The sequence below is a fragment of the Chelonia mydas genome, chromosome 5 (assembly GCF_015237465.2).
Source record: "Chelonia mydas isolate rCheMyd1 chromosome 5, rCheMyd1.pri.v2, whole genome shotgun sequence".
NCBI classification, from domain to species: domain Eukaryota; kingdom Metazoa; phylum Chordata; order Testudines; family Cheloniidae; genus Chelonia; species Chelonia mydas.
Window position 1 is genome coordinate 121,981,768 of NC_051245.2, and position 18,223 is coordinate 121,999,990.

General features: G+C 50.7%; 1 protein-coding gene across 1 annotated transcript in view; it reads left to right on the forward strand.

Moving 5' to 3' along the window:
• The first annotated feature begins 1,245 nt into the window (after positions 1-1,245).
• Positions 1,246-18,223, forward strand: part of IGFBPL1 (insulin like growth factor binding protein like 1) — a 30,614-nt gene continuing 13,636 nt past the window's right edge. Inside the window, exon 1 of the mRNA XM_037903127.2 lies at positions 1,246-1,663. Coding sequence (XP_037759055.1) covers positions 1,261-1,663 — 403 coding nt within the window. The 5' untranslated portion in view covers positions 1,246-1,260. The remainder of the gene's footprint in view (positions 1,664-18,223) is intronic.

Genomic DNA, 18,223 nt, shown 5'->3' on the forward strand with positions numbered 1-18,223 from the left:
GGAGCGGGAGGCTGAGCTGTCCCAGATGAGGGGCGGGGGCTGTTCCAGCCCGGGTGGGCGAAGCAGGAGGCTGGATTGTAGGGTGGGAGGGGGCGGGGGCTGTCTCAGGGGGTGGGGGGAGCAGGGGGCTGGGCTGTAGGGGGGAAGGGGAAGCAGGGGGCTGGGCTGTGGGGTGGCAGGGGCTGTCCCAGCAAGGGCAGGGGGAGCCGGGGGCTGGGCTGTGGGGGGAGCAGGGGGCGGGGGCTGTCCCAGCCCGGGCGGGGGGAACAGGGGGCTGGGCTGGGGAGGGAGCAGGGGGCGAGGGCTGTCCCAGCCCGGGCGGGGGAAGCAGGGGGCTGGGTTGGGGGTGGCAGGGGGCGGGGGCTGTCCCAGCCGGGGCGGGGGGAGCAGGGGGCTGGGCTGTAGGATGGCAGGGGATGGGGGCTGTCCCAGCCTGGGCGGGGGGAGCAGGGGGCTGGGCTGGGGGGTGGCAGGGGGCGGGGGCTGTCCCAGCCGGGGTGGGGGGAGCAGGGGGCTGGGTTGGGGGGTGGCAGGAGGCGGGGGCTGTCCCAGCCGGGGCAGGGGGAGCAGGGGGCTGGGCTGTAGGGTGGCAGGGGGTGGAGGCTGTCCCAGTAGGGGTGGGGGGAGCAGGGGGCTGGACTGTAGGATAGCAGGGGGCAGGGGCTGTCCCAGCCCAGGCAGGGGGAGCAGGGGGCTGGGCTGGGGGGGGGAGCAGGGGGCGGGGGCTGTTCCAGCCCGGGCGGGGGGAACAGGGGGCTGGGTTGGGGGGTGACAGGGGGCGGGGGCTCTCCCAGCCGGGGCGGGGGGAGCAGGGGGCTGGGTTGGGGGGTGGCAGGGGGCGGGGGCTGTCCCAGCCGGGGCGGGGGGAGCAGGGGGCTGGGTTGGGGGGTGACAGGGGGCGGGGGCTGTCCCAGCCGGGGCGGGGGGAGCAGGGGGCTGGGTTGGGGGGTGACAGGGGGCGGGGGCTCTCCCAGCCGGGGCGGGGGGAGCAGGGGGCTGGGTTGGGGGGTGGCAGGGGGCGGGGGCTGTCCCAGCCGGGGTGGGGGGAGCAGGGGGCTGGGCAGGGGGCGGGGGGAGCAGGGGGCTGGGTTGGGGGGTGGCAGGGGGCGGGGGCTGTCCCAGCCGGGGTGGGGGGAGCAGGGGGCGGGGGCTGTCCCAGCCCGGGCGGGGGGAACAGGGGCTCTGAGCCGGGAAGGGGCCGCCCCCGGCACTGCCTGGCTGCGCTGTCCAGCGGCTGCCGAGCGCTCCCTGCCCCGCACCATGGCCCGGCCCGGCTGGCTGCGGCTGCTGCTGCTGCTGGCGCTGGCGGCGCGGCGGGGCGCGGGCGGCGGGTGCGGGCCCTGCCGGCCCGAGCGCTGCCCCCCGGCGCGCTGCCCGGCGCCCGAGCTGGCGGCGCGGGACGAGTGCGGCTGCTGCCCGCGCTGCCTGGGCGCCGAGGGCGAGCGCTGCGGCGGGCGGGGCGCCGGGGGCCCGCGGGGGCCCCGCTGCGGCCCGGGGCTGGTGTGCGTGAGCCAGGCGCGGGGCGCGGGGGCGCCCGAGGGCACCGGCCGCTGCGTGTGCAAGGAGGACGGGGCGGTGTGCGGCTCGGACGGGCGCTCCTACCCCAGCGCCTGCGCCCTGCCCCGGCGCCTCCGCAAGGCGCACGACGGCGAGTGCCGGCTGGGTGAGACGGGGCCGGGCGCGGGCGGGCGGCCGGGGCTCGGCTGGGTCCTGCGGGGCGCCCGCTCTCCCCAGCCCGGGGATCCCGGGGGGGCTGGATCCGCTGGGCGGGGCGGACGGACCCGCGGGGCTCCTGCGCTCAGGTGCAGCGGGCGGCCTAAGCCCTTGCCCCGGGGTTGGGATCCAGTGCGCCGGCTGTCCGGGCGGTTGTGCCCTGCTCCCCTCCTGGACACTGCCTGGAAACCCTCGGGCTCGGGGGTGTCTTTCAGTCCTTGTGCAGGACCCGGCTCCCTTTGTGTTTGTAATGAGAGCAGTAACCCTTTCAGCACCGATCTCAAGGCACTTGGCAAAGGGAGGGTCGCTTCCCGTGGCTGCTGGTTTAATGTTTGAATTGTTTCCGTGTTATTTAGTGTAGGTTTAAACCGGGCTGGCCTTTGAGGTGCCATTTCAGTCCCCAGCCGCCACTTGTGTGTGTGCACTGGAGGTACAAACAGCTGCGCACGTGCATTTGAACAAGGCTAAGATGCGTGTGCAAATTTGCACCCGCAAAAACCCGTTCGGACAAGTGAGTTTTGCAGATGCACTTCTCAGCCCCTGTGCGAGGGGTCGAAGTGTTGTGGTGAGCGCAGGCGCGTGTGCGAGCCCAGCCTTGCACAGGAGGCCAGGTGGAGTCTGGGGGGAGAATCTGGCCATGTTTGTGCCGTCTCTTGGCAAGGTGAGCTGGGCAGGATGCCTCACATGTACTAATGTGTTCTCAAGAATTGACTGTTACCATTGTGATGCCCTACAGCAACACCGCATGGTGCCAGGATTATAGTAGCTGGCCTGCTCACTCCTTGTCCCCGTTACATGCACTTCTGGCCCCCAGCGTGAGCTGTGGGTGAGGGCCAGACTGCTGTGGATTTGTTTGAGGCTGTGGAGGTTGCAGGTTCCAGTGTCTCTTGTAGGAGTTGTTTTAATTGTAGTTTAGCTCAGGGGGGGTGGCAGGGATTGGCCCTGCAGCATGCTGGGGGGAGCAGGACAAGTGCGGCAGGCTGTGGATGGGTTTGGTGGGTCATCAGGGGGGCTACACTCCTCTCCTCAAGATACCCACGGGGGAGCAGAAGAAGCCTTCCTCCCCAGGGAGTAATAGCTAGAGGAGGTCTGAGGGGAGACTGAGGTGGGTGGGTTGAGGCTGGATGGGCCAGGGAGTGCTATGACAATACTCCACCGGGATAATGGTGGGAGAAGTGGTTATGGATACAGCCTTATGAACTGATGGGGGGGCTTGATTCACTCTGTGGCTGCAGGGGGTGCATTGTGTTTTCATCTGCGTCCAAGGGCCTCTGAGGCCCTGCCAGAGGGGGGGCAGCTTTAAATCCCAGCATAAAGCTCCAACTGCTGGCTCTGTGAAGCATTGGGATCCTGCTGCCCCTCCCAGGCCAGAGCCCCTGCTAGTCAGCCCGCTCTGGGTCCCCTGCAGTGGAGTGAGAGTTAGAGATGGCATACCCTGGGGCAGCCTCTGCTCTGGAAGGCGTTTCCAACATGGGGAGCCTAGAGCAGGAATTCTGCACTGGTGAACGGAGCCCATTCACTCTGTGTTTTCAACCCCCCTGCCCTCCCACAGCCATTAACGAAGAGAAAGGCAGCACTGCACTTCTGAACTGGCCAGAGACATTTACCAAAAAGTAATAATGCTACTTGTCAATTCAGTGTTCTGGGTTAGATTCTGCAGGGTGCTGAGCACTCACGGCCTGATCCAGCAAAGCACTTCACCACGGGCTTAACTTTAAGCACATAAAATGGGACTCGTGTACTCAAAGCTAAGCATGTGCTTAAGTGCTTTTCTGAATCGGGGCCAGAGTGAGAAAATAATACTGAAAAGGCCAGCTGAGAGTATATAATCTTGAAATATCAGTTATATGGTCTGGCAATGAATGAGTTAAGATTAGGTGCTGGTTCATTCTGTGACAATGTCATAATCCAGAATTTTGAAGTTCTGTACCTCAAGCGCTAATTCTCTGGTCTGTCTTGCAAGCAGCATTCCTAAAAAGTAATTTTCTGGGTTTCTTTTTGAAATGGTTCACTGAAGGGGTATAATAAGCACATCTCTCAAAATCCTTTTCTCCAAATGCACATGCAGGATTATTCTGTTCCTTGACTGTAACTTATTCTTCAAATAAACTCATAATACAGCTAATGCCTCTGAAAGGCAAAGGTTGGTTTTTGAGCCTTTAAGTGATGAGAACTGGAGAGACATTACCTAGCGCATTAGAGAATGGAATTCCAGATTAGACATGCTCGCTTTTAATATTTTTTTTTAAATGGCTCTCTGCCTTCATATAATCAGCTTGTTTGGACAGTTAACTCTGTTAATGTTTCAGTAATTAACCTGCATTTTCAGAGTTGAAAACTTGGTAATAAAAGTTGACTTGGAACTGGAATTGGCATGCTAAGAACAAAATAATTGCCATGGATTTAAAAGAAAACAGAACCATTTTGGCCACTTCAGAGTTCCTTTAGTGTTTTAAGAAAAAACAATAGAAGTTTACCAGGTTTAGAGACTTTTTTTTTTTGCACTTGAGTAACTGGAAATTTTGATGTAAATGAACTGAGGTGAGTTACTAATCTTATGACGCTTTAATCACATTCGGTATTTCGAAAAGGAGTTTAGATTGGCCAGGAGATTTCAGTCCTTAAAACTTGACACAGGGGAATCTTTTCTTAGCAGATTCTTAATGTACAGTTAAATCTGTATATACTCAAAATGTAAAACCTTCCATGAAAGTAATACCTAGGATAATTCTCCCTTCCTCTCCCAGAAAACTAAATACACCCCAGTGAGTCAAATCCTAAACCCTGCACAAAGCCAAAAGCACAGGGGACCTCTGCCAGAAAAGCACTCTGCTGTCCCCCTCACAACCCCAACAAAACTGCTCCCCACCTGCTCCTGCAGTCTCAGTGGTGCACTAACCTCAGAGACACGTGCAATTCCCCTATATTGTGTAGTTGCAGATTCACTGGGCGTGCCCCATTCTGCCCCCCAAAACACTCCTGCCCATTGCTGGGGATGGAGCCCTTTGGATTCTGCACCCAGGAGCTGCAGAACTCCCTTTGCAGGCTCCCTACATGTCATCCTCCTGCATATTGAGCCTTCTGCCCTGCAGACGGACAGAGGATAGCTCTGTGGGGGGGAGGGATAGCTCAGTGGTTTGAGCATTGGCCTGCTGAACCCAGGGTTGTGAGTTCAATCCTTGAGGGGGCCATTTAGGGATCTGGGGCAAAAACTGGGGGATTGGTCCTGCTTTGAGCAGGGGGTTGGACTAGATGACCTCCGGAGGTCCCTTCCAACCCTGATAATCTATGATTCTATAATCTATGATTCTAGGATGGGGCGAGATGCGGGATTTGCTCCTATCCATATAATAACATTAAGGCCCTGTAAGGTTGTATGTGGCCCGTGGGGAGTTGAAGGGGCCGGCCTGCCTGCAAGGAGCCAACTGCAGGATCGGGGCCTTAATGTTCTTGTAGTGTAGGAGCAAATCTTAAGCAAGGCCACCGCATGGGCGCCAGAGTCTGTCTGCGGATCTGATTGCAGAAACGACGGGTGTAGTACGGCTGCTGAGAGCCATTGTGCCAAACTGTAAAACCTACCTATGATGGAAACCACAGCAGCACCCTGAGTTTCAGCCCCTATGTGCAGGACAAAAGCCGAGCAATTCTGAGCATCTCTTATGCTATGCCAGTCTCCCTGTCCACAAGAGTGTGACCGAAGGACTGTCAGCCTTTGCACTTCCTTCCACTGGCAGATTTGTGTCACAACCACCTCATTACTGAACGGTGGCTGTCAGCGTCGAGCAACATTTTCTTGCATCTTCCTCCTTTTGTTTCCATAATGATGAAAATGCAACTAGGAGGGGGCATTTCTCTATAAGTGAGTATCTCGTTATAGTATGACCCTAGGGCACTAATTTATTCAGCTGTAATCAGAGGGATAATTTTTAACAGTTCCCCCTGGGGGATGGGTTGTATGCAGACTGGGTAAGCCTGGGTACCAGCTGCTTCCTTTCCTATTTGTAATCAAACCATCCCTTTGAGTTTGTTTATTTTTAATGAGCATCCCTGAAGCCCATAGAGGGAAAGGGCTCCTAAATTAAATGTGGTTTTGATTCTCATTGTGTAGCTGGAACATTTCTGAGACAGAATGGTGCCCATGGAGATCTGTTTAAAATACACTTCCCGCTCTGGCTTTTAAACATCCTGAATTGTAGCAGGGAACACTGGGTCATTGAAGGTTTGGACCCCTGGGCGTACACAAACGGTGCTTCCTTAGCTCCGCTCCCTGCCTTGTCATCAGCACTTTGGTTGGGAACAATCACATTGATTCAAAGGCTTTAGACCCTTTTCCAGAGACAAGCCCAGGTTCTTGTACAATCCTTCGGAGGAAGCTGCACTCTTACAGTGAGGAATCGCCCGGCAGATGGAACAGTCCTAAAAGAAGCCTTTGAGCCACTGTCACCCAGAGTGTTCTTTACAGTGCTCTGAATATTTCAAGAATAAATGCCTGATCTCCTTTCATCTCTTGCAGCGCTTTTCATACTCCCTTTAATCCTCTCGCTGACTCAGCCAGTGAGAGATTAGGCAAAAGCTCTGCTAAATCCAGTGCCAATGTGAGCACAATTTGATATTCATAAATTAGTGTTGTACCAGTAGATCCCAGTGAGCTTGGCTTTGTCTCTACAATATTCTTTCCTCGTGATCTGTTTTAGTACTGTAATGTGCAATAACAAGTACAGGTCACACTCGCCGTAGCTAAGGTTGCAAATCAGATTCCATTAAAACTTTGTTACTTAAACTTTTACAAAATAGTCAACTTTGGGGCAGATGTTTTTCATGGTAGGTCTGTGCCCGAAAGTGAGTATTTTACTTGTGCCTTTTAGAAGTATTTGAGAAAAATCCCTCTGGCTATTTTTGAGTAATATAAAGTGGGGAGGGGATTGCACATTTGTTCAGTGGAAACACAGAAATGGACCCTGCCCGTGTTTTCCTCACGAAAGCTGAAATGCTTTCAGCAGGCTGTATTCCTCCACCAGGGTTTGCGGGTCAGAGTCAGTACAGCTTGTGCTTCTAACCTTATGGAGCATTAGAACTTGATCAGAGCGTTTCAGCTTTCTTGTTTGTTATATGGGAAGGTGCTGTCAGTTGCGACTACAGCATGAGTTATTTGCATGTCAATTTTGTGTGAGAATTTGAGCTGGCCTTACGGCTAAGGGTGTTAATGAGGCCCCGGGCTTGTCCTTGTTAGCACAGATGAGCATTTTAAGGATGACACGTATTAGAAGAAAATCTGTAAAATCTGAAATGCCACTAAATACTGAGGAATCTAAAGAAACAAGTACAAGCATCCACTTCAGCCATTTAAGACTACAAAAGGGAAGAAAGCAAAGAACTAGCAAGCTGTAAACAAAACCAATCATTAGGTCCTGAGTTCTAGTCTTACCTCAACTACTGACTGACTTTAATCCCTTGGACTTCAACAGCATTGTACAGTCCTTATTTCGGCCTCCTTCCCTCAGATACAGTAACTCCTTGCTTCACTTTGTAGTTATGTTCCTGAAAAATGTGACTTTAAGCGAAACCATGTTAAGCAAATCCAATTTCCCCATAAGAATTAATGTAAATGGGGGTGTTAGTTTCCAGGGAAAATTTTTTCACCAGACAAAAAACTGTATTATATATATATATATATACACACACACACACAATATAAGTTTTAAACAAACAATTTAATACTGTACACAGCAATGATGATTGTGAAGCTTGGTTGAGGTGGTGGAGTCAGAGGGTGGGATATTTCCCAGGGAATGCCTTACTGCTAAATGATGGCCTAGCACTCGGCTGAGCCCTCAAGGGTTAACTCGTTGTTAATGGAGCCTGATGTTCTACAAGGCAGCACGAATGGCGGGAGGGGAGACAGCATGGCAGACAGAGACATATACCCTGTGTGAGAGAGAGAGATTCGCATTGCCCCTTTAGTGCGCTGACCCCACTCTGAGTACACTGCCTTGTTAAATATATCAGGAAGTTGAGAGAGCAGCTGCGGCCAGCAAGTTCCCTCCGTCCTGAGCCCTGTCCTGTCGTCCGTCCCCCCCGCTCTATGGAGATGGGGTAAGCAGGGGACAGGAGCGGGGGGAGGGGGACACCCATTAGCACCTCGCCCCCGCACAGCAAGCAGGAGGCTCCTGGGAGCAGCTCCAAGGCAGAGGGCAGGAGCGGCACATGGCCGTGCCGGGAGGGACAGCTGAACTGCCGGCACTTGGTAGCCTGCTGGGCAGCTGCCGCACAGGGAACTTAGGGGAATGCGGTCAGCTGATGGGGGGCTGCTGGCCCACCCTGGTTCCAAGCCCCCCACCAGCTCGCTGCAATGGACTGCTCTTCCTGCAAGCAGTGAACAAAGCAGGTGGCTGCCAAACAACGTTGTAAGGGAGCATTGCGCAATTTTAAACGAGCATGTTCCCTACTTGATCAGCAATGAAACAAGGGTTAACCGGGACGACTTTAAGTGTGGAGTTACTGTACAGTTATTTGCCCCCAGTTACAAGGTGGGTCACAGAGGCAGAGCGTGGAAAGTTGGTGTCTCGGTTTTTGTGACATGGCAATTCAGCTGGATACAGAGGTGAAAGTAAGCCGGTACGGGCCGGGACAGCGTACCGGTAAAAACCGGTGCAGCAGCGTACCGGCAAGAAAGTGGAGCATTCAGTGCCGGCTTACTTTCACCTCGTTTGGCTGCACAACAAACAGCTTAAACTCAGAGCTAATAAAAGCTTGGAAAGGGAAAACTCACTGTCACATTTGTTTGTTGTTTCTCTCCCTCTCCTCCTCCTGCTGCAAGCTAGTGGGGAATCACTGCAGCCCCTGCTGAGTGCGGGGTGGGGTGGGGTGGGGTGGAGGGAGCGTGGAGCCTAGCTGCATCCGCAGCCGGATTGGAGGAGGAGGGAGAACACAGAGAAAAATGTGAACCATGAATTTTCACTTTTCCAGGCTTATTCCAATATTAAAGTGTTATTACAGACAGTACTGGTAGGAGTACTAGTCGTAACTTTACTTTCTATATCTAAGTCATGCAATGGGAGGGCTCCATGAAGTGCGTAGGAGAGGTGGGTTGCTGGCGATTGGACCGTACCAGTAAGAAATGTAAATTACTTTCACCCCTGGCTGGATATCACAAAGGATGAACAAGCAAAGATTAGTTAGCAGTCCCAGAGGGACACCCCCACTCTGAGCTCTGGAGATGGGTCATTTGTGAAAGGTTGCACAGGAAAAATTCCTTCTGCCCTCACTATTACCCACCCCACACCCCAAGTGAATCCATTTTCCTTGTCATGATGCTCCAGTGCTCTTCTTCCCCCCCAGCCCACCAAGGCACCCCTCCTCCAAGAATCAATCATCTCTCGGGGAGGGGGGGAAATCTCTGGGCATCAAGGAGGAGCATGGAAGGACGAAGTCCCTCTGGACCCAGACCCAGACCACTCCTGTCTCAGCATCACTGCATACAGGAGACCAAACACTCCGCTCTCTAGCCTAGGTCTGCAGCCTCACACAGAGCTTGGAGGGGGCATGGGAGACACACAGGGTACATCAACTAACATACTATGGGAGGTAGGGGCGGGTGGGTAGAGGCATCTCCTGGGGAAAGAGCAGGTAACCAGAGCAGCATACAGTTTAGGTTAGGAATGGCCAGGCAGGGGTGGTTTAGAGATCTAAGCATCACCTTTGGCGTTTAGTCTCCTTGGCTCTAAGGATCACATCCAGGTAGGGTGGGATCAGCCATGCATCTCCACGAGAGAGAAAGAGCTCCATTCGGTTTTTCACTCAAGCCCTTCGGATGGAAAGCTCTGTGTGTCCTGTGTGGGTAAGCTGGGGAGCAGGGCTCCTTGCGGGGCTTCACAAAGCGGGCTTTGAAAGTGTGTGACTTGGCAAGTTATAGTCTCTAAGTCTTGGGTACGAGAGGGGCCAAGCCAGATACTTAGTAGCTGGGAATTATCAAACTCCATTTGTACTTTTCCCTTAAAAATAAAATTATCAGAGTAGGTAATTCCATGCCAAAATCTGACGTGAATGCAGATATTGAAGTTGTATAGCCCAGCCCTCCGCACTTGGAATTGGAGAGTTCAGATTGAAAGGGAACAGGGAGCATTTTGGCTTTATCTAGTGGCATGAGCTTGGACCAGGGATGCCCCGGGGACCCTCATGCCATTAGGAAGCAGAGCATGGAATGCAGCTGTACAAAACCAGGCAGCGTCCATGACATTCACCCCAAATGGTAGCAAGTGACAGTGAAATCCTGGGGTGCTCCTGCTCACACGTCACCCTGACTGAGCTGCTGTGCACAAAGGGGGCATGAGCCTTGGCCAAGCGGGTGTGTTTGCAGAATCCAGGTGAGCATGGGTGTGGTCTCCCAGCAAGCCATGCCTAGCTCCGAACAAGAGGACTCTGCAAATCAAAGCAACTGGAGGCTGCTTTAAAGTACTTGGCTCAGTGCTAGGACCGAGTGAGCACGTGGAAAGGAAGCAGCCACAGGCAGTGCTATCCAAAGATAATTTTTGTTGCTTGGCTGCTATTCCTGATCCCTCTGCCACCGCTGATGTGTGTCACCTAGATGTGGAGAGGCTGATCTGGTTCAGCGGAGGTTAATCCAGGGCCCTGGGCTCTGAAATGCTCTAAGAATTTGCTAGTGGTTCGTGGCATGGCCCTTCCCCCTCACCTGGGAGATTTCCATTAGGAAATTCATGCTGGAGTTAATACTCTTAAAGGCAGTGTCAGTACCCCTCCATGCCCTGTACCCCGCTGGGCAATGGGAGGGGAAGGGCAGGGCCCAAGCAGGCAATGGGGAGCCAATGACAGCTGGAGGGAAAAGCCCTGTTAGCACATACTGCTCCCCACACCACGGTTCCAGGGTACATGGCAGCACAGAATGGTTTCCCACGGAGCCTCGCCCTGGTGAGGACTCCGAGCCCCAGCCCACATGCTCCTCCCCACGGGCGAGGTCTGAAACTCCTCCTCCAGGGTGGAGAATGGGGATAACCCCTGGAGTGAACCTCAGTGTTTCCAGCAGGAATTTCCCTCTGGAAGGGGGTGATTGGATCCTTTTGGCATCATTGGGAGCTGTGGTGGCTCATTGCCTCTGACAATAAATCGAGTGTGGGCGACTTTCTAAAAGAGACTCTGGCTCCGGCACCAGCTATGGCCTTGAACCAGGAATCACTAGGTGAGGTTCTCTGGCCTGGGCTAAGCAGGAGGTCAGGCTAGATGGTCATAATGGTCCCCTCTGGCTTTAAACTATGAAATCAGGCCATGTATTCAGGATCTTAAATATGGAAACGTATGCCCAGATCTTCCAAGGTATTGAGATGCCCATTGATTTCAATGGGAATTAGGTGCCCAAATACTGTTGAGGGTTTGGCCCTTAGAGCCTGACTTCGAGGTGTGGAATATTGGTCTTTGGGTTAGTAAACCTGGCCCTAAATGAAGAGTGAACAGGCCAGCCCCAGGGAAGTCAGTAGGAGCCACAGGTGCACTGTGCTTTTGCAGATCAGGACTTCCTGACTGTCTCATGTTTTTTTAAAGGTTGGAAGTGGATTAGACGCTAGTGTTTGAAACGTTACGGCTGTCACACCGCATTACTCTGCTGCCGCATTAAGGTCGTTCAGGATTTATGATTTCTCAGCTATTTGTGCGTGTTTCTTTAAACTCTTATTCTAAAGTCTTTATTAGATCAGTGTGTTGGCTGCTGGGTTTACTAGACAAGAGCGCTTTGTTATGCTAAGCGCTCCGTGGCAATTCAGCCTATGAAAATCTTCAGAAATTCTTTCATACCTCTGCATCTGCATGTAAAGCTTCTTGAATGTGTCACGTAAAGCGGAGAGAACAGTGCGCCCGGGGAGCTTGAGAAATGCCCTCCCCCACACCACCCCCCAAAATCTCAGCATTTATAGCATGGAAATTAAGCAAGGGATTGTTGTGGATGTGAGCATGGGCTCACGTTCACCCAGAAGCGGTTAGAATAATCCCTGCTTAGTACGGGGAGCTCAACAATGCTTTAATAACATTATTCATAGCCACTTTTGGCATTGCATGTATATCCTTAAAGAGACACTGCTACCCAAAATAGTCAGCATTTTCCGCCTGCCCTGGCACACACTGCTAGCTGGAACCAATGCCATGGTCACAATTGGGAGTAAACTTTTGTCAGTAGCTAGATGTAAAAATAGCCTTTGGGGCAGATTTGTTCCTGACACAGGTTTGATCTGCTGGGAGATGGCAGAAATCAAGAGGGCCTTTGCCACTCAGTAATGTAGTGCATTGTTATAGGACTTGTATTTCTTTGGGTATAATTCTTTATAACCTAGCCCTTTTATTAAGGGGACTCAAAGGAACGGGCGAAAAGTGTACTGTGGAATCCAGTACTGATATTCACAGCTCACTTGTGACTATACATCACATAGAACATCTTCAGCTGAGGTTGTGCGGTGTTTCCATTATAACATCCTACTTTTAGAGTGTGTCAGTTCCTGTGAAATGACTCCAGGCTAAACTCTGGCATGCTAGCTCATGTTTGGGAACGACATCCACTCTACAAAGCTCAAAAGAATTGATTTAACTCACTGGCCCGCAATCCTTCATTTCTCCATTGCGCACAGATATGGCTGTGGTCTGAGAAGAGAGGTGACCTTAATTTCCACCTGTCCTGCGAGGCACACAGGGTGAGTTAAGGATGGAGTTTTAACCTGATTTTGAGTTGGTTGGTGTGAATTTTGATTGGTTTGGGCTTTTCACGGCTAACAGGTCCCACAGAAGACGTGTGTAACAGAGCTTCTTTTCGCTCTGGCGTTAAAGCAGAGCACTGTTCATAAATACCCCAGGAACGGCTCATGGTTCTATTTTTATGCAGAGTAGTTGTAGCTAACTGTGTGTAAAATCTGATATTTCCGTTTGCATTAAATTGGGAATGTGACATTGAACTGCTGTGTCCCCTTAGCTCTCCAGCCTGAGATGCCTTTTACTCCGCTTTACTGGTGAACAGCAACCCCTCCAGGCTCTTCTCACTCACCGCCACTAGCATGTAAAGCCACTCCCAGCTGAGTACATGAATGCTATGCCCAGCCATCTATGACTAGATACAGGGTGACACCCGCATATCCCTCAGTCCCAGCCTTGCCTCCCCCCAGAAATGTGTGTCTTGTACTGTTCAGTAGCCCACTGGACAGTACAAGCTCATAGATGGTTCATCTTTCCAACACTGGGTAATGATTGTGCATCAGACCTGTTGCCCTAAGCAGAGATTCCCAAACACTTCAACCAAAACACCCTGGTTTACATAAAACAATAAAACAAGTGTATTAACTAGAGAAAGATAGGTTTTAAGTGATTACAAGTATATGTGCATATAAGTCAGGATTGGTTACAAAAGAAGTAAAAGGATAAAACACAAGCTAATTCCTAAACTTTACCAAGGCTAATAGGTTTAAAAGCAAAAAAGGAGTTTTTCTCATTACAAGCTTACAGGAGTCTGTACTGTCTGGAAAACCTGCAAGATAGGACCAGTCCCCCAGTTCAGTGATGCTGCTTTTGTCTTTCAAGGGATCTCGCTGCCGTGAGTAGAGATGGAGGGGGAAAGGTGAGGTGGAAGTCACTGTCTCCCATTCTATATCCCACTCCCCTCTTTGAGGATTACCCTACACTGGAGTGCAGACAAACAGTCTCCCTCCCATATGTGTGAGGTTTGAAGCATTTCTGGGATGAAATGTAAATTCTTTGTTTATACCATCCCCCCTCCTGGTGGTTGGCCAATTCAATAGGTAATGGCTCTTTAGGACTTTGCTGGCGTGCTAGTGTGCCTTTGTCTCTGAGAAAATGGTTTGTGGGTGTTACCTAGAACAACAACATCTTTCAGTAATAATCAGATAGCAAAATCACATAATTTTACATGCAATGATGTTACACACATTTCAACTGGACAATAACATTCAGTCGATTATGAGTTTTCAAATGATACCTCACAAGGCATACTTTGTACAAAGAATATCATAACCATATAGAAGTGGTGAACATGGGGTACAGGGTGTCACAGGGAAGCAGTGTCAGGTAAACTTAAATTGAAGACAGAGAAATGTCAATATTTTTGCAAAGGTAGCTTCCTATAAGTGGACATTTGAAAAGACAACCTAAACCCAAACCTTGCTGGCCATTATAGTAACTGACAATCTTGATGGACAGCTATCTGTTTTCATTCTGTTGAGTAGTTAAGTAAGATTAGTTGCAACTACACTCTGTGACCTAATGCAAAAGACTGCATTAAAGACAGAACTCTAGTGGTGTAATAGAGGGAATGCTATTGTAAGATACAGGCAAACTGGCATTGGTGTTGAAAAGTTTTTAGAAATACGGGATTTTGTTTCTTTCGTATCCCTCTTTATTCTGATAGTGAGCATCGGGGTTCACATTCTGCCTGTTTAACTTGCTTAAACAAAGTCAAGGTATTCCCACCTGTCTGTGAAGACTTCACAAATGTTTCATGATTGCAATACCTCAGAAATCTGAAGACTTGTCATTTTAAAGAGCCTAGGGGCTTGTCTACACTACTGGATGGATCGATGGGCAGCGATCGATCCAGTGGGGGTCAATTTATCGTGTCTAGTGTAGATGCGATAAATTGACTGCCGATCCCTCTAGCATCGACTCCAGTACTCCACCTCAATGAAAAGCATAAGCAGTCAACAGGAGAGCGTCTCCTGTCGACACACCGCGGTGAGTAGATCTAAGAACGTCAACTTCAGCTACGTTATTCGTGTAGCTGAAGTTGCGTAACTTAGATCGACCCCCTCTCCCTCATAGTGTAGACCAGCCCTGAGTCACAGTGATGGGGTGGAAAGCATCCTGATTCACCATAACCTCCTGGCAGTTTGCACCACTCTAGCAATGCAAAGCAGCCATAAATCTGGTTTTGGGGTGGTTGAAATTCCAATCCAGCTTCAATCCTGAAGGGCCAGTTTATCAAATGCAGTCACAGAAAGCCACAGAATAATCACAGAGTAAGGTCCTGATGTGTGATTGTGTCAGTGCATTACATTGCACCAGTAACGATGTGAGTCATGGAACTACACCTTCACGCTGCAAAGGTGACAATGCACCCTGAAGTTGTTGGCTCTCGGTTATTTGGTGTCTGTCTAGTTAGACCTGTAATGGACTAAACAACGATGGTGCACCTCGGAAATATGTGAGACGTGCAGGGTGTGTCGGAGTGTCTGAGGAAACCACATGTGCTTTTTAATGCAAAGGCCCTGACAGCCAAACAGGAAATAAATGAATATTATGCACACCCTCCAGCAAAAAATTACACAGAGGGTGAAAGGATCATTGCATGCATGAATAAAGAGGAATCTGGGTTAGAAAAAAAACACAAGCGAGGACTAAAACCATGTGCAGAATGAAGAGTATAAATGCTTTATTGGAAGAACACAAGTGTGGAATGGAAGGACTTGACCCCAGAGGTTAAATACATATATTTTTAAAGTAAGGGTAATAAGTAAAAGAACTAGTGTAAAACATTAAACACATTCCGTGATTTGGGGCTCTGTGGTCTAGGGAGGTGCTATCATTCTAATGTCATGACCTAGTTAAGTTAACAGAACTATGCCTGTTTACACTGTCTGAGGATCTGGGCTGATGGATGCGAAGGATACAACCAAACCTAAATTCCCCCGTGCTAGACAGGAGAAATATTAGAGGGAATCTGGATAATGCTAGAGCAAATGATCAAGAAACTGGAACCATGGGCAGGGGCATTAAAGGCCGGGGGAGGCTAAGTCTCCCCTAACCCAGGCCATGGCCCCGCCCTTGCTCCTCCTCTCCCCTGAAGCCAGCAGGGGCTCAGCTCCAGCCAGCAGCCTGGAGCTCGGGGCTCAGGCTGGCGGCCAGGGCTGGGTTGGGGCAGTGGCATCCCGGGACGGACCAGCCAGGGGAGCAGGTTCGGGGCTCCAGCAGGCAGGGGAGCAGGGCCTCAGGTGGAAGGGGCAGGGCCAGGGGGCTAGCCTCCCTGAAGGGGCTAGTCATCTGCCGCCCATGACTGGAACATGTGGAGACTGACGACTGGCATTGAGGAAGTGAAAAGGAACCAGGAGCCTTTAGCAAGTTTAATTAAAGCCTCTCTGGAAATGGAAAAGGAGAGAACTCTCAACTGGAGAGAAAATCATGGAACTCTTCCATACAGGAACAGAGAGGAAATCTAGGTCACTGGAGACTGGGGCAGCTGCACAATGGAAGAGATAGCTGAAGTCGCTGGGTCTTCACTAGAGCTGAGCAAATAACTTGATAGTTTGGTTCAGTAGCCAGACTGAAAAATGTCCCCCCCTCCCGGCCCCCAGTGTGGTTTGTTTCAAAGCAAAACTGAATTTTTCTTGCTGAAACAAAAAACCCAAACCAAAAAAGTTATTCAAGTCAAATGAAATGTTTTGAACGTCATTTTAAAACGAAATGTTGATTCAAAATGCAATGTCAGAATGGACTGACATTTCAGAAGATAGGGGTTCTCCAAGTTATTGTGGCTGAAAATATTCCTGAATTCACAAATAGTTCTGATGGCCCTGAAAAATGCATTATTTAGCAAATGTACTGTTTACTGAAATTTTTTTGCCCAGTTCTGTTCATCTCTCATGTGCGATGGGGCCCAGGTGGGTTAGCAGCTTGTGGCGCAGTCCTGTAAAATACTAGTGGCATGGCACAAGAACTGGCACCGAGACACAGCTGTGCTGGTTTCAAATATCCGTGCTGGTAACAAGGGTCGTGCAACAAGATGACAGAATTAGCAGCTCGCACTCTGCCTGGAAACTGCCTGGAGTCTCAAGCAGAGACCCTGGTGCTTAGGAGCATGGAAAGATGGGGACACCTCAGACCCTGCCTCTCCTCTTTCCACACTTGCCTGATTTGGCTGACCTTGATTAACCCCTGCTGTGCTGCACAGATGCACCCAGTTTTGTACTGCTTGTGTACATCAGAGTCTTCCATTCATCTCCTTTGCAAAGATCTCACAGATGGAGACTGGCTATGCTGAGAAATCAGGGTGCTGCACAAATTGATGGCCGAGGGCTACCTCCCATCCTCCCATATGCCAAGGAAAGTCTCCTGCTGGCCACTGGTGACTCTGAAGTTCAGGGCCTGTGGCAGGAGACAGTCACCACTGCAGTCTGAAATACAAAACGTGTGTTACGTCAGCCCCTTTTGCTTGGAGGCCTTTTGCGTAGGTGCTGCCCAGTCCCCATAGTTTGAGAAGTAAGAGGATCACAGTCCATGGCAAGATTTATTTATTTAATTATAACCAGTGTACCTAACCAAGACACCAACCATATCTAAAGAACACAATAAATATCACACAGAGAGTTCAAACTGACAACACATGACTTTTCTCAAGCCCTCAAAATAAATGTCACCGTCAGCTCAACGTCAGTAGACAAAAAGACAGGTTTTTTGCATCAGACACCTGGAGAAATGGATGGTTTTTGCTTTGTGTCAGGAAGGCCATAGAGCAGGTCAGAAAACCGGGCATATTCATTACCCAGTGTTGGAATGACTGACTAACTATGAGTTTGTACAGTCCAGTGGGCTGCTGAACAGTACAAGATGCACATTTCTGGGAAGCCAGGCTGGGACTGAGGGATATGCGGGTGTCGCCCTGTATATAGTTCATGGGTGGCTGGGCATAGCACTCATGTATTCAGCTAGGGGCTGCATGTGAGCAGAATCTGGAGGGGTTTGCCATTCACCAGCAAAACTTTATAAAAGACATCCCAGGCTGGTGGCTGAAGGGGACACTGCTGTTCAACAGTCCAGATTGTACCCTGGGGAATGTCACAGTAGGGCAATACCATCACCTAGAATTGTTTGCAGCACTGCATTCAGGGCTGGCTGTGACACACCATTAAATATGCTCCTTGAGAGAGGCACTGCTCACTAAGCTGCCGAAAGACTCCATTCTGTACTCACTGAAGTTTCTGAGTGGTTCAGGTGTAGCTCCAAATATACTGCATTGAAGTCATTCAGTCTGGACATGAGAAAGGTTTAGATAAGCATAGCAAGGTTCCCATCCACCAGGAATGGCCCCAGCCTGCTAGCCAAGCACAAAAGGATAAAAGCACTGTAGCTATCAGGACGTCTGGTAGCAGCTGAGGAAGCAACAAAAGCTCTCAAGGTGTGTAACACAAGTTGAGCAGCCTCCTTTGGGGAAAGGAAGCCTGTATTGCAAATTTCATCTCCATTGTCTGCTCGAAACAATAGCTCCTTCTGGGACGAAAATAGGGGTTAGAAATGGAAGTGCCAGCTCATCCGTAATTAAGTCGTTGCTACGAAGATGGGATAGTACTGATGGTGCTAAGCAGTTTCCAGATGTTCATTTCTCAGATGTGCAGAGGTGTCAGGGAGAGTCAGAATTATTTGAAACAATCTGTTTCAGGCAAGGATCTGATAGGAAATATTGTTATCCAAGAATTTTAATGTTGCCTTTAAAGAAGCTGTTTGAATGTGAACAGGAAAT